This window comes from Lathamus discolor, chromosome 1 (assembly GCF_037157495.1).
Source record: "Lathamus discolor isolate bLatDis1 chromosome 1, bLatDis1.hap1, whole genome shotgun sequence".
Taxonomy (NCBI): domain Eukaryota; kingdom Metazoa; phylum Chordata; class Aves; order Psittaciformes; family Psittacidae; genus Lathamus; species Lathamus discolor.
Genome location: NC_088884.1, coordinates 108,679,706 through 108,706,758, shown reverse-complemented (window position 1 = coordinate 108,706,758; position 27,053 = coordinate 108,679,706). Strand labels below are relative to the sequence as shown.

Genomic DNA, 27,053 nt, shown 5'->3' with positions numbered 1-27,053 from the left:
TGCTTTGGGAATCCCTAATCCTCTTACTAACAGCATACTGGGGGAGATTTCCAAGGCACTGTTTTAAGCTTTGCTTCTTCAGCCCCTGTGGCACCCTGATGTGTGAAGAGAGTGGAGGCAGCCAGCTCTAGATGACCTGGGTGACTGAGATGGTCCCAGTTTCCTACTCTGGATAGCAGCACTAACTGTCTTATGCACAGGGAGGAGGGTGGAGGGGCTTTGTGTCCAGTGTGGAAAGTCATCTTTGACCCCAAAGGAAGGAGGTATGCATTCAGGAGAGCTTGAAATGAGTACCTCATCAAGCTCATCTTAAATGAGAACTGACTCAGCTGAAGGCTGGCAAGTGTCTATCTGTGAGAGGGCAGTGAGTACCAAGCAGCCACAGCATATGTGGTCCCTTCAGTACATGGCTGGTTGCTCCATAAAAATAAACACCAGCCTTTACTTTGCCCACCAGTGACTTCCAGATGTACCAGTCTGCTCTTCTTACCACAATAACCTTCTAATACTTTCTCCTAGACGTTGTGGGCTTTCCCCTCTTGCAGGACAGCCTCTGCCACCCTTCTCCTTTCCCTGATACCTAGTATCTCCCTGTCACCTTCTCTGGCCAGAGCTGTTCCCTGCTCTTGGGCTGCTCTCCCTGTCCTAGTCCATGTGTCTTTGTGAACTCTGGTGTTAGACACTGTACTGATAGTACACTGCAGCCTGAATCTAAGGCTATGGCTTGTTCATTATCCACTACTCTCCTGATCCTGTTTGATGGTAGGGCAGGCTGTGGGTTGGGTGGATGGATGAATGCAGCTATGAATGTAGCATGACTTGCTCCCTTGCTAGCTGGGTGGCTGTGGGAGAATGAGGTGTTTCTTTTCTCTCCATGAGTGCCCTGAGCCACAGAATGGTCTGGCATGGCTTTCTCTTCTTGTCTCATCACCTGCAAGTCACCTGGGCTCTCCCCCGTCCTTCTGCTATGTGAAACCAACGCAGAATGACACTGAAACCAGCCACAGAATACTGCCTGGGTCTGAGCAGAGTGGCTGGGAATTGTATAAAGAAGATACCTGGGTACCTTTCCTGGGAAACTACTGCCTATCCCAGTATACTCACTGAAGTTGCGGAATTTCATTAAGTAATTCTTGCCTCAGGACTCAGTTTTGTGTGTCAGGACATCTCTTTTAGAAAGAGACATCTTGCTTCGTAACTTCAAGTGATAAAAGCATCTCCTGTGTCCTTAAGTATAGATACTGGGAGGGAGGAATTTTTGATGAATACAGCTCTTGAAGTTTGTCCTGTCTGATAGAATTGGATTAGTGTGGGTTTAATTTAGAAATAGTGTCTCTACCGAGTATTGCAGAAGCACTTGCAATACCACAGGAAAATGCTGCAGAACAGTTCTGATGATTGTGCCTGTTCTTTGTCAGCTTAAGAACTCATTGATGAGTCTCTGTACTGGAGCTGGCAATGAAAGAGGCAGTTTTCTCCCTTGGGAGATGATGATTTTAGAGGCTATTAGTACATTTCTCTCACTTCAGTGTGGGAGAAGCAGAGGGGCAGGAGGTGCCACTGACCTCCTGCCCCACACACACCTCCTGTTCTTTGGGCAGCTAAGGTGAGAGAAGGATGCCAAGGACTATTGTAGAGAGTGAAAGGCCAACTCCATCAAGCCACTTCAGCACCTGAGAAGAGATCCTCAGAGATAGGAAAGATTTTTCAAGTCCTTATTGGGTAGTCAGGAAAGGACTCGGTTCCTTTGCCACATTCAGATTTTATTCACCCTCGTCACAGTGTTTGAGTTGCTTTGTGTTCTCTCTTTAATTCCCATAAAGACACCCTTGCTTCCATGGAAAGCAGAGATTTAACATCTGATAAGCTTGTTTGGTGGATGGGTTAGCCTTCAACTTGTAACTAGTTCAGTTCCTAGCTTGTAATTGAAAGGCTCTGCTTTATACCCAATGATAAGCTTGCCATCCTGATATCAGGAAGTACCTTGTATCGTTAGGATTGTGTATCCTAGAGCTGTGGTTATTGCACATCTGAATGGACAAAGCCTGAAGTACTGGCTCATGTTTCCATTTGAGGTAAAGTCAAACAAAGCCCAGCTGAAAAGATGGGCAGCAGTGAGTAAGTAGATGAGACCACTGTTTTATGACACTTGGCCTTTTTAGTGTCAGATGTGACTCAGGTCTTCCTGGGGAGCAGAAGTGTTCATGTGTGTATTTGGGAGGTGAAAGACAAATTGCTTCAGAGCCAAGAGCTAACCGCAAAGCTGGCTGAAACTGTACAAGAGGTGTGTTTGTCACATCTTCCATGTGGGAGTTAAGGTAAAGCTCAGAAGTGTGGGGCTTGCTCAATCAGTGCCTTATATGGTCCCTGGGCCAGGAGATTGACTCAGTAGGAGCAGATCCCCAAGGCAGCAGGTTTTTGAAACACTCCTAAAGGCTATTTGCTCTGTGAGACCAGACTGTGAGGACTAAGTTAGAGGTGACAACTGAACGTGCCCCAGGAAGAGTGAGTGTGCTGAAGTTCAAGGGAGTCTAACATGACTCTTCAGAGCAAGTTGGAAAGTACACCTATTTAGATGTATCATGCAGCTTAATTTCCTGTATGGCACTGTTTTCAGATACAAATCCCCAGTTTCAAACCCCAAGCATTCCTAGCCTCTGTATGTGCTCCTTCAAGTACTTGCTTAGTACTGATATGAATTAAAAAGAACAGAACTTTTAATACACCTTTTTACTGTTCTTCACTTAATGCCATTTTATTTTGGAGTGCATATATGGTACAAAAGCCAGAGAAGTGAAGACTTAAATGAAGTTTTTTATGGACTTTATTAAAAATACTCTCCCTTGTTTCTTGCTCTGCAAAATAATGTTGTAAAATGAAAATCAAAAAAATATTTTAAAAAGGTATTAAGATAAGAAGCATTTTAAAGAAAAAAACAACCCAACAAAACCTAAAGTAAATTTATGGCATTTGACAACTTCTGCATCAGAAACTTTAAAGGAATGGCTCTCTCGAATAGGAAACATTGTCCTTGGACTAGCATGGTACAATAAGGTTGCCCTCTATGGGCGACTGGGGCCAGAAACAAAGCAGAAAGCATCTTTCCCCAGTAATTCAGCCAAACAGGGACACAAGGCAATGTTAACAGTGGCCAAGATGACTGTGTGGTAACTTGTTTATTTAGCTCTGGAATTAGAGGGTGACAGCACACTCTCTATATATGTATATACACAGGTGTGGTCTTAAGAATATAGGTGAAATGCTGTACACTGAGAGTGGAAATAACTCACTGAAAGCCCTTGCATCTTGCTTGTGTTGCCTTTTTCAGAGATTCCCATTGAAATCAGAAGAAAAAGACCACTGACATAGGCATATATATTGCATTGATTTAAAAATCGAGATGCTTTCTTGCTTTAACTTTTGTTTCCAGTTTTTCCTGTTCCCATAGGTCACAGTAGCACAGGGAACTAAAATAATACTGAGGAAAGTACCAAGTAATTCTAAATGCTAGTGTGAGCTGATGCAGTGTAGTGCATGAAGCTGTAGTTCAGTGTTTTTCCTCACCTGTAAGATCTCAAACCATCAGTGTGCTCTACCTAAATAGTATGAATTTACAGGATGAAATGATTGGCTATCAATAACATGCCTGATATCCAACTTTTTATCTAACTTAAATTCAATAATCCTTCAATTTCTTTGATTCTTGAACTTACACAGTGTAATTTTCTCAAGTAATAGGCATACAAGCTGATGTGTATTTTTTTTCCTGGTTCATCAGGGCAGAAGATCTAATAAACACGTACAAAGCCAGACACCCCTTCCTCCCCCATCCCCAAAGCAACTGTAATTCAGGTCCAGTGTGTGGCAAGAAAAGCTGTAAAATGTGCACAAGGAAAATGGATGAGAACCTGAGCTGGAAAAGGAATTCAAAATTAAATAAAGGGCAGTTATTGATACTGTGTGTGATTAAGGGTAGAACCTTATCTTAATTACAGACCCACAGTCCAGAATTACTGCATTGTTTACGGGTAATTAAATCAATGAAGTGATTCAAGATGTGAACGAGTGTCACTGAGATCGAAATCTGGCTGATCAAGAGAGTGGTTGTTTAGAACACGGTGTTGTCAAAAGGGAGAATCCAAATTCAGTACTGAGCTTACATGGTTGATGCTTTTTGTATACAAAATACATCACCATTGATCTTCCTTAGTTTTCATAAAGCTATTATTTTTCTAAGAGCTATTCGTCCCTGTCTTTCAACTCCTTACCTCTAATTACTGCTTAAGAAAACAGAAGGTGCAGAGTCATTTTCCTGGGAAAAGCATACTCATTTGGAGTGGGGGTGGGAATACACAAAGGCCCTTCTCTGGGTATTGGCCCAGATGATTTTCTCTCCAACCTTGATTTTTCTCTCTTAAAGTTAGGAAATCTTCTCCCTAAGCGGGCAAAATTTCAGTGGCAGTGTGAAAGTTTTAGGAAGATAATTATGGACAATTGAAAGCAGGGAGTAGGAATGGGAATACTTATGTGACCTTAATTCCAGCTGTCACTATTACATGGCTATAATGAAACTCTCATGCGACTGCATGCCTTTGAAATTGGTTCCACTAGGCATAAGCATGGTACTTTAAATCCTGACATTATCCCATGTATTAGTCCTGTTAATTTCTTTTATCCAAAATAACCCCCTCTTTTTAGGAACTACTGTACAAGGTCAGTTATTTCCCTTTTGCAGCTGACACCTCAAAGAACCATTCAGCTGAGCTCCTTATTTTAGCACAGGTAGTCACCTCCCAACTTTAGCAGTCCAATGACTTTAAACATTGTGAAGAGTTTGCAATGCCATTTGTAGATGCATGGGATCACACTGCTCTTGCCTGCTGTGACACATGCTATTTTTTCACAGAATCACAGAATCAAGTACTTTGGAAAAGACCTTTAAGATCATCAAGTCCAACTGTTACCCCAGGACTGCCAAGGCTATCACTAAACCATGTCACTGAGGGCCTTGTCTACACGGTTTATGAACACTTTCAGGAACGGTGATGCCACCACTGCCCTGGGCAGCCCGTTCCAATGCCTGACCACCATCTGGGTGAATGAATTTTCCCTATTATCCAATCTAAAACTCCCCTGGTGCAGCTTGAGGCTGTTAATTCTTGTCCTATTGCTTGTTACTTAGGAGAAGAGACCAACCCCCACCTCACTGCAACCTCCTTTCAGGTATCTGTAGAGAGTGATAAGGTTCCCCCTGAGCCTTCTCTTCTCCAGACTGAGCACCCCCAGTTCCCTCAGCCATTTCTCATCACACTTGTGATTCAGAACCTTCAGCAGCTCCGTTGCCCTTCTCTGGACCCACTCCAGCACCTCAGTGTCTCTCTTGTAGTGAGGGGCCCAGAACTGAGCACAGGATTCAAGGTGTGGTCTCAGCAGTGCCGAGTACAGGGGTATGATCACTGCCCTGACCCTGCTGGCCACACTATTGCTGGTACAGGCCAGGACGCTGTTGGCCTTCTTGGCTGCCTGGGCACAAGCTGGTTCATGTTCAGCTCCACCAATCAGCACCGCCAGGTCCTTTTCCAAATAGCAGCTTTCCAGCCACTCTTCCCCAAGCCTGTAGCGTTGCATGGGGTTGTTGTGGCCCAAGTGCAGGACCCAGCACTTTGCCTTGTTGAACCTCACACAATTGGCCTGAGACCATCAATCCAGCCTGTCCAGATTCATCTGTAGAGCCCTCCTACCCTTCAGCAGATCAACAGTCCTACGCAGGTTGCTGTTGTCTACAAATTTACTGAGGATGCACTTGATCCTCTCATCCAGATCATCAATAAAGATATTAAACAACACTGGCCCCAATACCAAACCCTGCAGGACACCACTAGTGACTGGTCACCAACTAGACATACACAACTTTGTGTATGGGTGGTTTCTGATACGGAAGTTTCTGATCTGGTTAGCTGGAGGCTACCATTACACTTGCTCTGCTTCAGGTCTATTTTCTTTGCCTTCGTCAAGCCCTGTGGCTGTAGGGCTGTCACTGGATCGGTTTCTAAGGGGAGTGTGATGTCCACATCCTGGTTTGGGACAGTGCCAGCTTCAGGGTTTGGTGTTCCTGTCTTTCTCCTCTTGCCCTCTCTCCCTCAGTCAAAACCTGGGCAGAAGATATATCCAGTTCTCAAGGGAGCTGCTACTGGATTTGCATTATGGTCAGTTCTGGGTGGAGCTGTAAATTGGATGCAAAATGGCCAGCAAGTTGGGTGCTAGGTACAGAATTAGCAGGTAGTATGTTCCAATTAGTATTTTTGGTCAGAAAGCTTTAAAAATCTCTAATCATAGGCTTTACAAATCACTATTAATAGGTTTTACATCCTAAAGAGCTAATGAAGCAGGAGGAAAAACATATTATGAAGATTACTGTTGAAGGATTAAACACTTAACTTGAAGCAGGCAAAAGGGCAATAGCATTGGGGAAAAAGAGCATTTTTGTGCTCCCAAATTAGACATTAGGAAGAAATTCTTTACTGTGAGACACTGGCACAGGGTTCCCAGAGAAGCTGTGGCTGCCCCATCCCGGGCAGTGTTCAAGGCCAGGTTGGACGGGGCTTTGAGCAACCTGCTCTAGTGGAAGGTGCCCCTGCGCATGGCAGGGGTTTGGAACTGGATGAGCTTTAAGGTCCCTTCCAATACGAACTAGTCTGGGATTGTATGAAACCTACTGAACACTTTTGAATATCACACAATTCCGGGTGTTCAGCAAATGTTCCAGAGGAAAGTTCTGCCAATTTAAGAGATTTATCAAAAAGTTTTATACTGGATTTATTTACTAGCTTTATAAAAAATAAATCCTGTTACCCTGTGCACAGAGCAGTGTGTGCTGGGAGAGAGCAAGGGCTGACACAGCCAATCTTGCTGGGTCAGTTCCAGACTACGTGACCTACTTCCAGAGTTTGGGGTTTTTTTTGGTCCCTGGGAAGCAGGGCATACTGGGTGACTCTGAAACGGTGAGGATTTTAGAAGGCTGCTCACAGGCCTCAGAGGGTGGCCATGGTGTGACATGAGAAAAAGAGGATAATGATGAGATCCAGAGTTATTCAAGATCAAATAGCAAAACAGGTCCTATTCATCAAGGTGTAAAGGAACTTCCAGCCTCAAGGAACAAGGCAGAATTTCCTTTGTGGCTGTGTTTGTACAGGTGGGAATGTTTTGACCTCTTGTTGCATCTTTGGTGCCAGCCACTGTTAGTTCCTGCATTGGCATACATGGACCAGTGCTCAGGATTGAGGTCCAGTTTGTCTTAGCAAATTATACTGCATGCAGAGAAGTTTTGTTGAAATGATAGAGGGTTTGAAATTACACTGAGGATGTACCAGATGGCATTAAGCTAAACTAGCCAGCAAATGTTAACTTAAAGAAAATCTTGTTGAACAAATGCTAAAATAAAGGCTGTCAGGAAAACACTGCTCACTTGAGAAGAGCGGGACTTGCTGCTTAGTTATGAATGCTTATAGACCTTGCCTGCAGCAGGAACTGTCACCACTGAGCAGTCGCTAGACGAGGGCCAGGAAAACAAGTGAGATGCAATTAATCAGTGGTGAATTTGAGGGATCTGGTCATGACAGTGTCACTTATGAGTGGTTGTAATCAAAGTACTTAAAATGAGTGTAGATGCTTCTCCCAGGCAGGCCCAGGTCCCACCTAGTTACTGGACAAAGGTCTAGCTGTTTTTGCTTCCAGGGTTGTGTCTCAAGCTGAAAAGAAAGCTATAAACAGGCTGGAGAGATGTATACTGTTTGATATAGGTGTTAAAGGCTTTACCAGAAGATGAACAGTAAAAACATGAGACTGAACATTAAAGTTATTATCTGAAAGCATCTTGTTACAGCTTTTACATAAAATCTGGATGAATATAAAGATTACTGATGTTAATTCAGTTACCCAAATCGTCACTGAAGGAAAGTGGAGATTTGCAACAGATTCATATCTGTCAAACATTCATCAGCAGGTGAGAGATAGGGGCCACGGTACAGATATTTGGCTGGCATGTCTTTCTTGATAAGGTACGCAATCACATAGCTCAGGCTATAGCAAAGATATACAAGGGAATGGGTGGCAGAAGTAAGGATCCCTGTGTCTGCTGCAGAAACGCAGTGGAAACTCGAGTGAAAACACTTGCAATCTCTGAGATGAGACAGTACAGGTACCTTGAAAACACAACTGCCAGGAGGAGATAAAGGGTTAACTCTCCCTTTGCAAGGGATTGTGAATTCTTGCCTTCTTCAATCAAAATCCTTAAAGTCAGCCTGCTTTTGCTTTACTTTTTAGCAATACAAAAGGTTGAGGTGTTCCTCAGCCTACCTCAAGGCTCTTTTGTCTGCAAAGCACTCGGCAAACAAGTCCCTGTCCCAGGGATCGCAGAAGGTCTCAGTGGCAGTGCAGCCAAAGATAGCACATGCCACTGCATGCCATGAAGCTGGCAGTGCTGCTTAACTGCATGCTTCTGCTTACACACTCATCAGTGAAGTAGTTAACACTGTGCACAAAACGGTAAGCAGATGTTATCATTAAAAATAACTTTTTGTCTAAGGGCAAATACTTCCAATAACCAAGGGGGGCAGTGTTGGAACAGGCTGCATAAATTGCATTCTGCATATTTGTAGTAGCTTGAAGTCGATGTATTTTCCTATAGAAGTTTGTCTGTTCTAAATGTATAAGTAACAGTAAAAGCAAGATTAAAGACCAGCTCATTGCATGACCATTAAGAGCTTTTCTATTTTTCTTCATGAATGTATGCTTAAAACCACCTTAAAACAATGTACAGTTTTCATCTTGAAACTATTCTGCTTCAGTATCACTGTGTAATGACATGAGGCTTCATGTTATGACAGCCAAGTCTGGAAAGCAGGTCTGTCTTTGTGTTCTTTGGGAGGAATCACTCCCAGATTTCATGCTTACGTGATTGTTTCTGCAACTGAAAGATTTCAACATACAACATATAAGTTTGAGAACCATTGCTTTTTTTTCTTCTTTCCTTTGGAAGACAGAAAATCTGGAGACTTGGCTAAATCAGCCTTTGTGGGCTAAAAACTACAAATAAAAAGACAACTTGCCTGATTCTGTAAAGCATTTGTACATAGGGAACTTTTTTCCCGTAATGCATTTGATGTTTACAGAACACATTCAGTTTGCTGGCTCTTGCTGACAGGAGGAACTGCATAACTCGCTAGTGACTTTGCTATTTCTCAATACTTCAGTGATCCTGAGCCATTCCTGGCAGAATTTCATCCATGTTATATCACACTGTGCTGTCTCAGACTGATCGTGCAATGTTGAGATAACATTCAGCCTAAAGCAGGATGTGGTTAATCAGGCACCAGCAAAGATGTCATTTGGGGATAGATTCCTTATGAGTCCTAGATTTCTGATGAGAATCGCTTGCCAATCCCTCTAGCATGTGGCAAATCACAGGGGCAGATCACTGGTATTTTTGCTATAGACTTCTCCAGGTCTAAGGGTAAGTGCCATATCAGAAAGGACCCCAACAAGAGAAGCTCAGTGCAGAGCACAGCATGCTGTAGCCTTTCGGTAGGCCACCTTTAGGAAGCTGTGCTTTGGGAGATTGCAGCAGTGTGTTTCAAAGATGTTTAAATATCCCTTCTTGTGCCTGGGAATGGATGGGACTGCACTATATTGGCACACTGGTGTAGTAACAGGGTATTTAGAAAAATGAGTTAACTTATTATGATGTGCCTTAGGACGAATGGGAAACAGGAAAAGTCTGTGGCAAATGTATCTAGAGGCTGGCCAGGACTGTGTTACTTCGAGTCTGTAAACCATGAGTTTGTAACTGAATGCTGCTTTCTGAATGCTCCTTCCAGCAATAGGTCAATTTCCCTCCTTTTTTGTTAGAATCATAGATTGGTTTGGGTTGGAAAGGACCTTAAGATCATCTAGTTCCAACCCCCCGCCATGGTAGGGACACCCTCCACTAAACTATGTCGCTCAAGACTCCATTCAACCTGGCCTTAAACACTGCCAGGGATGAAGCATTCACAAATTCCTTGGGCAACCTGTTCCAGTGCTTCACCACCCTGACAGTAAAGAACTTCTTCCTTACATCTAACCTGAACTTCCCCTGTTTTAGTTTGAGTCCACTACCCCTTGTTCTATCACTACAGTCCCCGATGAAGAGACTTGTTGTTATCTTATATTTTTCTTTTTTCAACAGATCGACAAGACATTTTACAATTCCATTTTAAGGAAAAAATACATCCGTTCACGCTTAATCAGAGTGAGGTATGTGAGATTATAACAAATGCATGCAGCTGAGATAAACTGAAACGTGCTCTGCTAGAGGGCCATTTGATCTAATTCAATAAAGTGTATTTTATGTAAAACCAGAGCATAATCCCCAATTGAGCATATTCATATTCTGAGCCATGTTCTCCTTTGGATCTTGATGGAGAAGATAAACTTCAGTTAGTCCAAATTATATACAAGTTTGTGTTCAGATCTTGAGCAAGCTATAGCTAATAAAGCAGATATAACTTGAGCTATCTAAAAAGAAAAAGCATTTTCAAAACTATTTGCTTCACTATAATGCACGTTATTTTACTCCTAGCATTGCTGCTGCGCTGGGCTTGTGGCATAAAACCCAAGCATAGCTGCGCTTGTTGAGAAGATCCCACTTGTCGCTGTAGCATCTCTAAGAAAGGGCATGAGTAGGTGCTTAGGGAAGAGCAGCAGCACAACAGATACGTGTAACTGCTTTTTGGTAACCTCCCTACCTTCAGATATTTACCACTTGGGAGTTCCTGAAGCCATTGTGGTTTGTTTAGCAGTAACTGCTGGAGTTATTTTCCAAGGATTTGTTCAGTCTCCCCTGGACTCTTAAAATTCATGTGCGTCAGTCCTTTAGGAAGAGTTACTTGTGAAGAGCCACCTTCTCTGGATCATTCAGTGGCCCCTCGTTCTTGTGCTAGAAGAGGTGTTGAAGAGCTTATCTCTATCCCTCCTCTCCATGCAATTAGTGGTATCGGACACTCCCATCATACCCCTTTTCTCTCTTGTACCACATGAGCTCTACTCTATTTATCTTCCTCCAGTTGAAAGTCCCCGCCTGCTCAGCCATTCTTTGCAGGAACTTGTTCCTTGTCACTTTGTCACCCCGCTCTGTATCTTCCAGGTCTGCTGACCCTGAGATGAAGGGTTCAGACCTGTGGTTGGGATTATCCTTGAGCAATGGGATTTTTTTTTCTCTCTCTTTTATTCTCTGTTCATTTTCCAATAATGCCTAATGTTTGCTTTGATTTTTTTTTTTTTTTTGGATCACTATTGATTGTTGAAAAGGACCTTTTTATAGAACTGCCTATAGTAATACTGAGGTCTTGTTCCTGAGTGACAGTGCCCACTGCTTTGCAAGTAAAACTTGAATGTCTTAATAATCACAAACTAAAGCTGCAAGACCAATAATAGCAGCATCAAGATCTTATTCTTGCGAATGTATTTCTCTTTGTTCTTCTGTGGTTTGTGATACTGTGCCTTGTGCTCTCCCTTAGCTTAATCCCCAGTTACACACAAGTCATTATTTGACAGCCACTTTTCTTTATACTGACCAGAGTGCTGTAAGTGTATACAAGGTGATTTAATTATCTGAGAGGCAAATCTGTAGGGAGAAGTAATATTTTTTCACTACTCCTTGTTCCCAAGGACAACCTGAGCTATTTGCTGTGATGTTTGCAGTGATGGATGCAAGACTTGTATGCACCGAAGCTTGTTTGCTTTTTTAAATATGCAAGCTTTATGCCTTGCTCAGACTGCAAGTTCTTTTAAGCAGGGTCACAGCTGTGAGTTTGTTTGGAAAGTACCATGCATACTTTCTAGCTCAGTATAAGCAATGGGTTATTAATAAAGCCCACTGAGAAAGGTAAAACAAATCTTGACAAGGTGCATTTGGCTCTGTCTGGACCTTTGCTATACAGTGATTCAAGGCAGGCTGTACTTACCTGAGGGTTTCAAGAGGTGTGGTGTGCTTGCAAGAGTTGATACGGTAATTCCAGTGTGGCACAGCACAGGAAGAGGAGTGGGGGGAGAGGCAAGGGAACACCTCAGAAATGCACAGCAACACCCACAGTTGGATCAGATAATATCTGGAAAATAAATGGAGTGGCAGTCACGCTGAAGTTGGCACAAAGGGAAAACACAGCCTGTTGGAAAGCTCACGTACTGCTACTCAGTCTCAATTATGAGATCCTTGAGGCAAGGAACATGTCCTTCTGCTCAGCTACTGAACACTTAGCATGCGTTGGTGTGCTCATAGCCTTTTATTTGCCCTTCCCTGGCAATACCAGGAACATCCTTTTCATTATTGTGCATGTTCCTTTTGAAGATTGTGGCCTGAGTGTGTGACTTCTGTATAAGCTAGTTGCATTGTATTTTTAATTTTCTTATGTTTCCTTTATATACAACTTATCAAGATAGTAAGGTATAACTGGAAGATCTTATCCTTTTCCTGTCCTATCTGAATGATGCTTCAGACAGAGCAACCTGCTTTTAGTTTGCCTCCTGTATGAAGTAACTGATTCCACCTGTTGTGTCATTGCTTCTTGGCTCAGGTAGAAGAAAGCACAGGACAGAAGGCTCTTGGTGCGCACTCTTATCTTCCCTGTGTAATGACCAAGGATAAGCCATCTACAAGAACATAGCAAGATTTACTGCACCAGATTAGACACTTTGTAGTCTGGCATTCAGTCTCTTGCAGTATCTGATGCTTTAAGGAAAAATAAATACTACTGCCAGGTGAATGCAGTCTGTTGGAAGATTTTTTTTTTCTTCCTTTTCTTTCATTTGATCTTACATTGGAACTTTGGAACTGTGTGTCCATCTCTTGGACTGTGATAAGCAGTCCAAGTGAGCTGCTGAGTTATTTATTGTTCTATAATGTGAGGCTATTAGTCATATTCTCCCAAGAGGTTGCAGTGGTAGGATTGGGTTGTGTGCTGTCTCCCCCTTTGCTCAAATACCTTTTTGGTGATGATTGGGAATGTTTCTCCTGTGTACGTACAGGGCCCTGGAAAGGTTTGCATAGATACCATTAACCATCTACTTGTTGTTTCTGCAGTGCTGTTTATCTAGTTTTTAATTGCAATCAAATCAGTTCATTCTCTCCCGCATTCTCTCCCAAGCATATAGTCAGTGACTGCTTTTTAGACTCCATTTGAACATTGGTCTGTCCATTTGCTCACAGAAGGTATCTGGCCATCTTCTATCCTAAGACACATTTGACCATTCAGCATTTGCTCGGATTCCTTTTGTCAATTCTTTCTCTCAAAAAATGTACAAAAATGTATCTAACCCTTTATGTTACATTGCCATTCCTGGGAGAGGTAAGATAAAAGCTAAGAAATGCAGAAATGGGCTGAGGGTAACCAGACTGTTTTGTTGGTTTGTAGCCCAGATGCTGATGGTGTCATGGCAGAGGCTTTGCTCACATTCTGGTTCTCATCCACGGATTCTAGAGAAGCACTGCGAGAAAAAGTTGAGAGGATCTTACGGAGGGGCCTGAAAAAATACACAGGGCCTCTGCGGATAAATGTCAGATCTTCTACCATCTCAAGTAAGTATACTGCATCTCTCTTAAAGGTAGTTCTTGCCCTGTTCTGATTGATGGGACTTGATTTTTCCCTTCTTATGGTGGCTGTTACTGAGTCTGAATGACAGCCTTTTCCTGAATGACAGTGGCAATATATAAGCCCCACCTAAGTATTTTAATTATGTCTTAAATATAGATAAACAGGGGCAGCTGCCTCGTGGCCTCACAGTACAGCCTTAGCCTCCCTCCAAATTGCAGTGTAAACCTTATGCTACTCTCAGGGCAAAGAGTAGGAGCCTCACCATGGTGCCTTAGTACGTAACAGCATAAACATGCTCCTTAGGTATTTGCTTCTCTGAGGAGCTTGAAAGTGCAAAAACTATGCTTGGATGACAGTGGGGAAACAGACAATGCACTGGAAAAAAAAAATATTTGGTGGGAAGATCAAAATCATTGTAAATTCCACAGCAGAAGGGGAATGAAAGGGAAAATCTGTGTGACTTCTCAGCTGGGGATCTAGCTCTTTCTTTGGAAGGCAGACCTGCATCTGCAGGCTATGAAAATCAACAGCACTACCTTTTTGCTTTAGTGAAATACCAAGCACTGAAAGGCCAGTTTCCCTCCTCTTCTACACTTCTGATCTGTTAGAGAATTTTTATGCAAGCTTAAACTCTTGTCTCTGATTTGGCTTCAATTATATATAGTCAGTGTCTTTTTCTGGGTGTCAGACTTTTCAAGAGTGAGTCACTAGTCGAAAGGAAGGGACAGAGACTCGCTCGATTTGTTTTTGCAGACCTTATGCCTAGTCCTAAGCACAAGGGTGACAGTGCAGCACATAGGTGGGTACTTAAATGAGCAGAGATCTTGCAGAAGCCAGAGGGCTGTGTGAAAGAATAAGAAGCCTGGGCCAGATTCCATGCTGAATGGATGCAGATTTCCCCTCACTCAGAGATGATCAGGAGCAACCACTTGTTCTCTCTGTTAGTGCTTGAACTGGGCACACGGCATTGCAGCAATGCAGTGGAACTCAGATATAAGCTGTCACACACCCATTGTTTCCTGATGGGTCAACCAGTCTTCCCCATTGGAATGCCTCAGGATGATCGGTGATATCCCTTTGGGCAAAGAATCACCATTTCTCTGCAGTGTTGTTTTATGCCAGTAGTTCCAATTCAAACAAACAGCTTTGGGTTTTTTTTGGGGGGGATTTTTATTTGTTTTGGGTATTGTTTGTTTTAAAGGCAGTCTGGTCATGATTTAGTGAATTTTGACACTTCAGAAAGGATAAAATTGGAAGGAGTAAAAAAAGCTCTTGTTAGAAAAGGACTGTGATCTTCTCATTGAGCTGCCTGATTAGCTGCTCTTATTTGAGTGGGAAGTGACCCAAAACTCTGTTTTAGTTGACCTTGAACTGCACCAGGGCTGTTGCAGTAACGCACTAGTTGCTAGTTAGAAAAATTAGCTGACATAATTAAATCACAATGTTTTCATTAATATTTGGTCTCGGTAGAAGATGGCATCTCTGTCTTACTTTGATAAACTTGTCTGATAAACTTGGTGTTGCTTTTCTTGGCTCTCCCAGCCAAACCATAAAACACTGACTACACAGGTCTACTACTTACTACAGGACTAGCATTGTGCAATGGATACACGTGACATGAAGGAACATAAACAATACCTTGACATTTCTAGGAGACAACAATAAAAGATTCCATTTGGATATTTCTTTGCTAATGGGATTTCAGGCTTAGGCAAGCTCCTGTTGGAGCTGCTGTTTAAGAAAAACCAGGTTGACACAAGTGAAGGGCATAGAACAGAGCACTCCAGTGCTTTTAGAAGAGATGCAGGTCTCAATTCATAAAGCTCATCTTCTTCCTCACACCTGGGAGAAGTGATAATTTTCAACAGATCCCGAAAGTTCAGATAAGGATTTAGATTTTGCATTTCCCACTTCTCTCTCCCCTTCTGAAATGTCCTGTCCAACATTACTATTTAAACCAAGGAAAGCTAAGAAGGCCTAGATTTTTCCATGCTCTGCAACACGTTTCTACATCTTGTTTCATTGTGGTTTTGATATTTCTTTCAACTGGAATCTTTATTTGTCTTGAGGCAATCTCAGAACATTTTCATAATGGTCTGTAAAAAATAATCAACACTTTCATTGTAACCACCTTATCAAAAAGTTCTAATTTAGGGGCCACGATATAGGTTAGTTTAGCTAAACATAGTTAACTAGTTGAACAAATCCAGGTCAGGCACTTATTTACATTTATTAGGAGGGTCTGATAAAGAGAACCTCCCTAAGTCTTCCTCCTGGATCTAATCATCTTGTTGTTCAACACTATGTCTCAACTTGTACTTCAGTCAAAAGTATTTGCTTTGACGATCAGCTCCAACAAACTCCTGCAAATTGGGTGTAACACGGGGATCTTCAGCTGCAATTCAGGGCAGTAGTACAAAACTAAGTAGTCCGCCAGATCAGGGGTACAACTTGCTTTGCCGCTTCATTCCTGAGGATTGGGAATAAAGATGGGACAAAATCTAAACTGACAATGTTTTATTAGTTGTTTTGTCTTGTCTTTTCAAAAAGAGAGAAAAGCTTGATTGTACAGATGTGAAGTGGAAAAATAGGAAGTGTGCAGAATTTACCCATAATAATAAGTCTCTGATTTGTATCGTCACAAAAAAGTAGATGTTCTTTATATAGGGTTGCAAAAATACATTTGTATTGGGATGTCTTCAGATGTGTTATTACTGAAGTCCCTGTTTTCTGTAGGTAGACTTCATAGTTCCCTGGTCAAGGACAGTGGGATCTCCAGACCTCCACTATAGATTTGATAGAAAATAGGAGGTGATCTCTGCACTTGTGTACAAACCTCATTGGAAGCCCAAATATTTTCAGTGGAGAATCAAGCAAACCAAGTGCTATCTTCTATGAACAGCAGTGCCAGGGCCAGCAAAATGAGGTTATCAAACATGGGTCACTTGGAGATACCAATCTTAGGACTTGCTCTTCCACTGTTGTCTTCTGTATAGTTCTGGCACCAAAGAGACCTCCCACAAGGCTGATTTCTTTTTTACCTGGGGGTTTCCTGGTTAGGAGAAGAGTCACCTCAGAGCCTGGATCCCTATTAAGCAAAGCACAGAGCAGCTTGCCAGACTATTTCCTTTTGCCAGCTAGGTTGGAAGTCTCCCAAAATGTTATTGGAATGTACTTCTGACATCAGAAAGAGACTGCTTCCGAGATCACTGGCGCTGTTCAAAGCAAGTGGGAAGTATTCCTACCTGTTGCACAGCCAAGGCTTTTGACTATGAACAATGAGTCGTGAATTGGTTTTGATCAACAAGTCAACTGCTACTATTTCTATTTATCTGTAATCTGGGGCTTGCTAAAGCTTCTTGCAAAGTACAGAACCTAGGAGACAGATTCTCCTTTACTGAGTATTCTGTGGGAGACATGCCAAAGAGTGTCTGGCCTGGATGACTGAGGAATATTTAATTTCAAATAATGTATGTAGCAGTCTGGTTTTTTGTACTTTACCAGCCACAACAGCACCTTGGTGGAATGAAGCAGGACATGCAGCTGTGCATTGGGAAATACAGTGGAGATCTGACATTTCTCCACTCCGATGCCATTAGTTTTGCACAAGGTGGTACTTTTTATGTTTGCAACAGTCTAGAGAGGCTGATTGAGATGTATTTTTAAATTAATATTTTTCAAGGACATGATTCTGGTGAAGGAATTAAGCAGGAAATCATCCTGGTCTGACTAATATGACCCAGATATGTTGATTTGATTTCCTCCATTAATCAGTTCCTGATTTTCCCTTCCTCTGCCTTGCCTGCAGAGCTTGCAAGTGATTTAGGCTGCCCCTACTGTAGTGAGACCTTGATTACAGCTGGGGCATGGGTGTAGGTCAGGAAGAAAGATAATGCTAAAAACTGTATGAGCTTGGATACACACTACAGACTTGGTTCAGGGTCATGCAGATCCCTCCTTGGGCTGCAGGATGCCCGGATGGAGGAGTTGTAAGTATGCTGTTAGGTGCGGACCTCTGTCCTCATGGACAGCAATAAGATGTAGTTGATGGCAGAGAGAGTTGTGGATGCGAGGGCAGGTGCAGCAGTGGACATAAGTAGGGAGGGAAGGACTGGGTGACAGGGACAATTAGAGGTACAAGGTCTTTGTCTTGTCTCTACCAGGTTACTCTCTGTTGCTGAAGGAATGAGAATTGCACCACCTGTATCTAAGCCATGTTTTCCTACTTCTACAAGGGTGCATAACTATAGGGAGGCAATTCCTGTTGAGAGAGCGGCAAGAGTATTGGAAGGTTAGTGGGGAGACATTTTAGGCTGTTGTCCTGGTTTTGGCTGGGGTAGACTAAATCTTCCTAGTAGTGCAGTGCTATATTTTGGCCGTAGCATGAGAACAATGTTGATAACACACGGATGTTTAGTTGGTGCTGAGTAGTGCTTAAAGTCAAGGACGTTCCAGCTTCCCATGATCTGCCAGTGAGCAGGTGCACAAGAAGCCAGGACACCTGCCCTGAACAAGCCAAAGGAATATTCCATATCATGCTCACTGCATAAGATCGGGGAGGATGGCTTGATAGGAGCCACTGATTGGTGCTCAGGGATGGGATGAGCATTGGCCAGTGGGTGGTGAGCAATTGTATCGTGTATCACTTGTGTTTCTTGGGGTTTATTTCCCTCTCTCTTTTTGTTGTCTCTCTTTTAATTACAATTATTATTATTATTTTGTGTTATTTTATTTCAACTATCAAACACTGCCTCAACCCATAGATTTTGCTTCCTTTTTCCAGTTCTCCCCCCCATCCCACCAGGGGTGGAAGAGGGTGAGCAAGTGGCTGGGTGGTACTCAATTACCTGCTGGAGTTAAACTATGCGACAGTCACGTGCACTATGTAACCACACAAAAGAATGACTTTTCTGCTGAGCCCAAAGCTCGTGTTTTGCCATCTTTCAAGAAACTCTTGCATTTCCTTTTAGGTACAATTTTTGGAATATGACTGAGTCTGCTGGTCACTTCTCTTATTCCCTTTTCATCCCCAAACCTTGGGCCTTCATGGTCTTTAATGTAATTTAAATGTATTAGACTAGAGCTATTATCCCCACCTCTGTCTGCACTGCAGAACAGGTGCACACTGTGACATTCCTCTCAGTTGTCTGGGTCGGGCACCTACTGAAACTTGCCAGTGATCCTTTTTTTACCTGCATGCCCTGTTGTTAGCCTAGCTAACAGTCACCCAGGTGAGCCCCCTGTTTCTGATGCAGCTGAGATCTTTGTAATTCTCTCTCTTATTGAGGAAGTTGTTATTAAAATGTGACAAAGAACAGTGGGGAAAATGCTTCCTCTGCTCCCTGGTACATTTCACAAAGCTGTGCTTTAAATAATGCATGTACAAAAATTTGGTGTTAGTACTGAAGCATGCACTTTTTATTACTTTTTTCCTTTACAACCCTCTTCTCCCTTCATACCCCATTTTAGATAATCTCTACCTTGCCTTCTCTGTGCAAAAAAACAACTTACAGAAGCAAAATGAGGGAACTTGATACTAGAGGACAGAACATGCAGTTTGCCTTTGAAGCTAGCAGTTATAATATGACACAGAAAATCACAGGTGGAAACCTTTAAAGAAAATTGAGTTTCTTGTGGGAATCAGCATCTGTGAAAAATGGTAAAGCTGTATCAGATTTTTTAAAATGGATTTCTCACCTTTCATTTTGGAGCAATCTCTAGACCTTTCTACACTGAAAATGCATACTATCCCCTAATAATGCATTTTTTTGCCTTGCTAGAACTACATCAGTATAATGTCTGGTCCATTTATGTCACTGAGTTCTGTCTGTTATTTTCCTTTTAATATAAACACTGATCTCTGTGAATAAAATGAAATGAGGCAGTGGACAAAAGATTAATCCTTCTGATACAGTGACATTGATACCATTTAGAAATGTGGCAAAGTGAGAAAAGTGGTTTTCTGTAGGAATCTCTGAATCCCCCCAAAAGAAGTGGTCTCACCGCAGTTATCTGGGAAATGCAAATATTTAGATGCTCGCCAAATAGATTCATGGGCTTTGGGCACTTAACTCCTTTAGAAATCCTGACCTTAACTTGCTACTGCATACAAACAATTCCCAAAATAAAGATGCTTTCTTGCTCTTGCTTACTCCCTTTTTCTTTCTGTTTGCTAAAACATATATGTTGAAGAGTAAAAAAAAAAGTTATTTACTGACACGTTATTAACCTTAAATAGTAACTGCAAGTCACTACTCTCATTAGTTGGAAACTAAGACCAATAATTTAAGTGTTTTTAAAGTTATTCGGTTTACTAAATATGAAAAATAACTGTATTAACAAAATTGTCCAGTTGGAGAAGAGAGCCCTCTTCTGAAAGATGAAATCCCTAAGTCACATTTCAGTAGACTGCTGTGATTTTAATTTAAATATTAGTTTTCTCTTTTAAGTTAGGCAAGCTTCAATTTAATAGCAAGTTCCGTTCTACTGATAGACAGTGCATGTTCAAGTTGAACTTGTTCTTGTTTACAGTGGAAGCTTGAACACTGTTTTCCTAAATGCAGCACAACAAATGCATTTGCAGCTGTATGTGGCTGGGACAAGATATGACACTTTAATTGTTAATAATTGATGCTTTTTCTTGGTAGCGTGTACATCTAGGGCAACTACTAGATGAGCAGGGCAGCGAAATTGTCTCTCGTGCCTTACAAGTGATTGCTTCAAGGCAAGGCTTGCAACATGTTGGCTGGCATTCTGCAAGCAGCTATGCTGTTGACCAGGCCAAAATGTCAAGCTAGTAACAAACGAAGGCAAGCCAGTGAGCAACCTGCTCTTCAGCAGTATTGTATAACCCAAAGCACTCCTGCTTTTCATGGGATCTCCTTCTATGACAAAGTGATGGACCTGGTTGATGAGGGAAACTCATTGTTCATTACTTGAATCCTGTGTTCAGTTCTGGGCCCCTCACTACAAGAGAGACACTGAGGTGCCGGAGCAGGTCCAGAGAAGGACAACAGAGGTGCTGAAGGTTCTGAAGCACAAGTGTGATGAGGAACGGCTGAGGGAACTTGGGGGTGCTCAGTCTGGAGAAGAGAAGGCTCAGGGGGACCTTATTGCTCTCTATAACTACCTGAAAGGAGGTTGTAGTGTGCTGGGTGTCTGTCTCCCAAATAACAAGTGACAGGACAAGAGGAAACAGCCTCAAGCTGTGCCAAGACAGGTTTAGACTGGAGATTAAGAACAACTTCTTTACCAAAAGGGTGGTCAGGCGTTGGCTGCCCAGAGAAGTGGTGGAGTCACCACTGGAAGTGTTCAAAAACCATGTAGATGAAGCCCTCAGTGACATTGTTCAGTAGTGGTCTTGGCAGTCCTGGGGTAACAGTGGGACTTGATGACCTTAAAGGTCCTTTCCAACATAGCTGATTCCATGATTCTGTGGGATGTACTGTGGGCTCTGCTCACTCAAAATAGCGTCAGTTCATGTTTCCAAACACACGTGTGCTCTGCGTTTGGGATCTTGGTTTTGAGTCCTGGGTATTATGCCCTTAATTTCACTTGTCCTGATCTGCATGGTGGGTTTCTGGGCCTGTTACCAAACAGGCCTGCTTTCACCTCTTAACAACTCCTTTTACTTTGTGGTTCTCTACATTGCTGTGGTGTTTTCTTTGCTGCTTGTGTTCCAGCTCCCAGTGTGGGATACATGGTCAGGGCAGGTCTTTAAAATAGAGTGGTGCCCCTGCTATGATGAATACAGCATTGAATTTACTGACAGGTATCACTGCCCTTTTTCCTTCAGCAGTGGGTCGGTGGGGGAGTACATTGGCTGCATAGTCATGATATATTACAAAATATGCTAAAAATTCAAAGCTGTGCAAGCATGCTATGTAAGACTTGTAGTATGTGTGTGTAAGACTTGTTTCTCCAATTCCAAGTCAGTGCAGCTGGAAGCAATGGGTAAAATATTGCCTACGTGAGGTTTGTACTTTTTCTTAGGTGCCTCATAAAAAGGCAAATAGAGATACAGACAGGTGCCTTGCAGAAGAGCTGCGTGACTCACAGCAAACTCAGTGCAGTGAGAACATGCCAACTGAATTGCTTCCGGCACTGCACTTGAACAAGCTGGTTGCTCCTTTTGTCTTCTCGATGGGCTTTGCAACACAATGTAAGTGCTAATAATTGACTGCAGGCTTTATAATTAGGCATTATGAGGTAAATGTCTCTCCACCCAGAGAAGAGCTAAAAACCATTATTATCGATATTGCACTTGAAGGCAAAAGGTGCTCTTTCGTTGTTGGTTTCTTACCAGTTTCCAGCTATAAAATATGAGAGTGACTCAAATTAGGAGCTAGTTCTGAAGCTCGTATGAATTTCTAGGAAAACACTGGCTGCTGATCATAGTTGAAATAAGCAGGGCCAGTTTTTTCACAGCACTTCTTGCCACTATAAACATACGGGTGAAGAGGATGAATCCTTAGCACAGCTCAGCACCCATTTTTTCCCCCTCACTATGTAACTTACCAAACAGTAATGTTTATGCCACTGCTGAATCCCTCTGCTGGCCTAGCTTTTACCATCTTGTATTAGGTCATTTTGAGGTAAGGGATCTTGGCAACAACCAACCATATTATCCATGGAAATTCCAGCATACAACCGATATTCCTGAAATGCAAAAGCATCTGTACTTGAACGTTTTCCTTCTTCTTTTATCGGAATTGAGGAAGTACAAGTGAGCATTTTTACTGGAAGGGGACCTTGCAAGTTGTTGCCTGCCCACCAGAAAATCTTATTTATCTTTGTTATGTGAAAAGCTCCTGTTTATAGTGAATAAGACTTGCTGTATAAATGTCCAGTTATAACTCATCTCCTATTCTTACAACATAAAGCAGCAGGTGCATGCATGTATGGCATTCCTAGCCCTGCCTTTGCTCTGTAACATTCCCTGCAGTCAAGCTGTACATGCACCAGAGTTCTGTTTGTTTCCTTCTTGTATCATAATCTGCTTAATGTCACATTAAGGAATGAATGAGTACATCTCTAGTAATGGTGGACTGCAAACATGCAGTTCACCCTGCATACCAGGAAGAGCGTCAAGCCCACAAGAAAAACACAAGTGTTACGAGCACAACAGGCGACAAGTATGAGCCAGAGCCCTTTGCATTCAAAAGAGACTCCTCCTGGCTTGGCGTGGTTTTGGATCAAAACTAGAATATTATTCTGTGTAGCTGCAAAGAGAACAGGGAAATGAAGTGAGTGCAATCTGCCAAGTAAGATTACCCAGCTGCAAAATGTGAAGATGTGAATGCTGTTCAAGAATCACTGTGTAATTTAAAAATGTGATTTTATTTTTTACTTGTTTTGACTGCTGGCAACTAAAATGGTAGCTATAGTAAAAGAGCATTCTGGAAGAAGGGGACATTTGAGCCAGTACTTGTTACTGTCAGTATGATCATAGTGTATGGTCCATAAGCATACAACATGCATATTAAAAGAGGGAATGTATTGCTAGAACCTGCTGTGCCATGCTATTAACTATCTATTTTAGTATTAACAGTGCACCAGACATGCTGTTGCTCAATAAGATAGGAGAAAGCAGAGTGAGCTATTGAAAACTGGCACTGCCGCAGTAAAATCAGTGCCTTCTGATCAGGAAGAGGGCACAAAGTGAGTACCTGATTCCTTCTGGCCCTCACTCTAATGTAAAATATGGCCAACTGATTTTCTACAAAAAAGGAACTTCAAAACTTTCCACTGTAAAAACTTCCTCCCAGCAAAATTGTAGATCTTGAGTAAAACAGGACTTGTTTTGTCTGTACTACACTCCAGAAACATCAGGGCCCAGCAGGACGGGAGAGACCCTGTGCCTGTTCCTCAGAGGATGTCGGCTGGCTGGAGAACAGCAAGCAGCATTGCAGAGAGGAGTGCAACAGCCAGTGCGAGAACGTGATCACTTGAGAGCTACACCGGTTTCTCTAGCAGTCTCCCTCAGCTGTACATCCTGGGTTGCCCTGCACTCACACAGCTGGTGGGGGGGATGACCATGCAGATGGGAAACCTTGTCTGTGCTGTCCTGGCCTTACCCTGACTGTTTGTCTGTTTCAGATATGGAGACAAAAAGAGCAGAAGCCCTCTTCAATGACAGTAAGTGAGGGCTTTTCAAGCCTGGGAAATCTCTGATTGTTTTAATTAGCAGTCTCTGAGCCCTGAAAAGACTTTTCTTATCCTTCTGTCTAATGAATGTGACCTTGTACTTCACACAGATAAGCCATGTGTTTAGGAATCCTGCTCAGTCATGAGGAGGCCTTTTTCTTTTAGTGCCTTCTGGGATGCTTAGGATGACTGGCTTGAAACCTGGTGATGGGGTAAAAAGTCTGCACCCACTGCTGAGTTCCCTGTCATTTTTTTGGTAGTGAGATGTTCCTTCTGCTAAAAATATCAGCAATTCTGTTAGAAAAGAGCAAATGCTGAGGGCTCTATAGAAATCCCCAGTGTTGGGCAGAGACGAAGCGTGCAGGTCCTGCTGATGACTATGGTATGCTTCTGTCTCCAGCAGCGCTGGTGTGGAAGGTGGAGGGCGCATCTTAAATTTAAACCCAGTCATCTAGGAAAGAACTAGGTTGGCCAGTGAGGGCTGAGCAATGTAATGTTCAGGACATTTGTTTATTTACTAGCCTGATCCTGTTGCTGCTGGAACCAGCAAAAGCTTTTACTCTGTGTCTGATTAACTGTGTATTTGGACATGCAGGCGCTAAGCCATGTTTCTGCATGAAAGCTAAGGCATTGCAGATGACTCCTAGGTGTATGTAGTAAAACTGAGTAAGCAAGGAGAACTTGCAAGAAATAAAGGAATTTAATTGCTTAGGCTAGACGACTGCTTAATGTCATGCACAACAGATAGCTGAAGGGTGTACTATAATGTGCTAAAGGCAGGAGAGTCCTTATCACAGATTTGAGTGCATTTTATATTTGAGCAGATTGCAGTGAGAAGCAATCTCTATTATAAGCTGATTAAAACGTGCTTAAATAGAACACTTCATCAAGTCTAATCCTGCCTACACAGGCTTGTCTTCTGTCTCCCTTATGTAAAATATTAGAACTGCACCTTGGAGCAGCGACTGAAGAATCTGTTTCATATATGCTTTTCTTGGATACTGTAGCATAACAATTTGTGTCCACCTTACTACCTGCTATTTTCCTATAAATAAATTAAGTGATGAGATTTACACCTGCACATGTACCAGCATGTTGTTCAATTGATACTTTAAGGATAGCAGCAGACCTCTAATGCAGCCTGCAAGTGAGAAGTGGCCCCAAAGTGGTAAGGTTTGGCACAGGCAGGAGATTTTGGAATAATGTCCTTCTCTGTGCTTTCAGAAATTGGGAATATGTCATTTTCTTAAGGGTGCATTGGAAGGAAGAAGGGACCACAAAGAAGTTACATAAGAAAGTGATTATAATGAAAATGTTTGGGATTTTGAAATGGCTAGTAGCACAAAATTGTTCCTTACGTACATAAAAGGCAATATGACCGGTCTCAAGGTAATGCTGTAGGGATTAGATTGAGGTAGTTTGGTTTAGAGATGTTTTTAGGCTTTCAGAGAAGGAAGTTCACTTGTTTGAAGATTTAGTTGTTATAAAAAGCCATCTTTGCTTACAAGTTTGGTTTCTTTTGACTCTGAGAGGTTTGATTATTTCCTTAGCACCAGGCTGTCAAATAATGGAAGATTAAATAACATCACTTGGTGCTGGTTTTAGGTGCTGGTGTTCTGGGATATTGATGAAACTGAGTTTTTCCCTGTGTTTTGAACATTGACTGCTCAGATGGTTACAGGATTATGCAGTTTTAGGACCAGTAATTAAGGATTACCAATAGCTTTCTGCAGGGAAACATGCTAGGTAAGACAGTCTTGCGAGTTACGATATATTCTTCAGTTTTCCTTTCACATGTAAGTTTTGCACAAGTAGACTCAAACTTCACCAACCTCCTTCATTGTGGTTTTATGTCTCAGAACAGGGCAGACTCTACACCAAGCACATGAACTTCTCCACATCACATGACATTTTTTTTTTCCTTTTTCTCCAAAATCTGTGAACAGCTTTCAATTTGCTGTGTTATTGCTGCTTCTTTTGACTATGAGGTACTGTTAACATAATCTTGTGCAGATACTAGCAGGAAGGGGCAGAGATTACACTGTGTGTGGCTCCAGTGTTTCACTTCTGAGGACTTCAAGGTCCCTGGGGTTAACAGCTCTTCAGAGATGTACTACTGATTTCTGCTTTGTCCCACTCTGGGTCACTGTCTGCAGGACACAGGCAGCGCAATGGTTTGGATTGTGTTGTCACTACGCAAATAATTCTTAGCCCTGTCTCCTTTTTAATGAATTGGTCCTCTCTGACAACTTTGTTAATGTCTAGCTGAAATTGAGGCCTGGATGAAAACTAGTGGGTCTTGGTCCAGGTAAGAGGGATTTGATGCTGTTTTGATGGGAGAAGACAGCTGAAGCAGCTCTATCCATTGAAGAATTTTCTCAAAGGTATGGGGGAGCTTCAGCTGCTTCTGAATATCCTGAGTTTACTGGCTGAAACCATGCATATTTTAATTTCTGTCTGGGTTTGGAGGATAATGCTTTTTGACATGGATGCACACTGTGCTGGAAGTATCCATGCCTTTGTCTTCTCTGGCTTAGATTAATGTGATGCTCTTTGCCTGAAGTGCCTTTTCAGGTCTGCTTGCAGACTGCAATTTGTGCAATGCACAGTTGCTTGTTTCCAGGTGACATCTTCCTGACGTAATCTGCATGCACGTGTGGCAAAACCCCATGGCTTGGATCATTCCTATCTTAGATATTGCCTTGTTCATGTTTTATCCTAATGACAAATTACCTTGGACATTAATGACAGATTCCCTGTGTTTGGGAATTGTCCTGGGTGCGTGGTGATGGTTTTGATTTCTGATTTGGACTGCTTATGTCGTTAAGCCTGAATGCTTGACCATCATGGCTCTCTACAAGTCAGATGTTCATTCAGGTTTCTAACAGAATGGGTTGTGCATGAGGATCTCTGATTTGGGGGACTGGTGAAAGGTATGTTTTCTTGTTGATGTTAATAGTGTTAGAGAACCTAAGTGATGTGTTACTCTACCTTTTTTTTCACAGCCACTGGCAGGCATATTACTCAACAGAAGAATAGCTGATACACTCTTTCTCCTTTTGACAGTCTGCGGGTTACGGCAGAATAGGTCAGTCAAGTCAATGGCAAAATCATCATCATTGCGAATAGTCGGCGGACTGTCTTCTGCAGAAACTGGGGACTGGCCATGGCAAGCTAGCTTGCAGTACAATAATATCCATCGCTGTGGTGCAACGCTCATCAGCAATACCTGGCTTGTATCTGCAGCTCACTGCTTCAGAGAGTAAGTTCCCATCTTAG

At 42.4% G+C, this 27,053-nt stretch overlaps 1 protein-coding gene across 1 annotated transcript in view; it reads left to right on the top strand.

Moving 5' to 3' along the window:
* The window catches only part of LOC136007303 (transmembrane protease serine 11E-like), a 43,197-nt gene that overhangs the window by 12,489 nt on the left and 3,655 nt on the right, over window positions 1-27,053 (top strand). Inside the window, exons 5-8 of the mRNA XM_065665215.1 lie at window positions 10,226-10,293; window positions 13,449-13,612; window positions 23,727-23,765; window positions 26,841-27,036. Coding sequence (XP_065521287.1) covers window positions 10,226-10,293; window positions 13,449-13,612; window positions 23,727-23,765; window positions 26,841-27,036 — 467 coding nt within the window. The remainder of the gene's footprint in view (window positions 1-10,225; window positions 10,294-13,448; window positions 13,613-23,726; window positions 23,766-26,840; window positions 27,037-27,053) is intronic.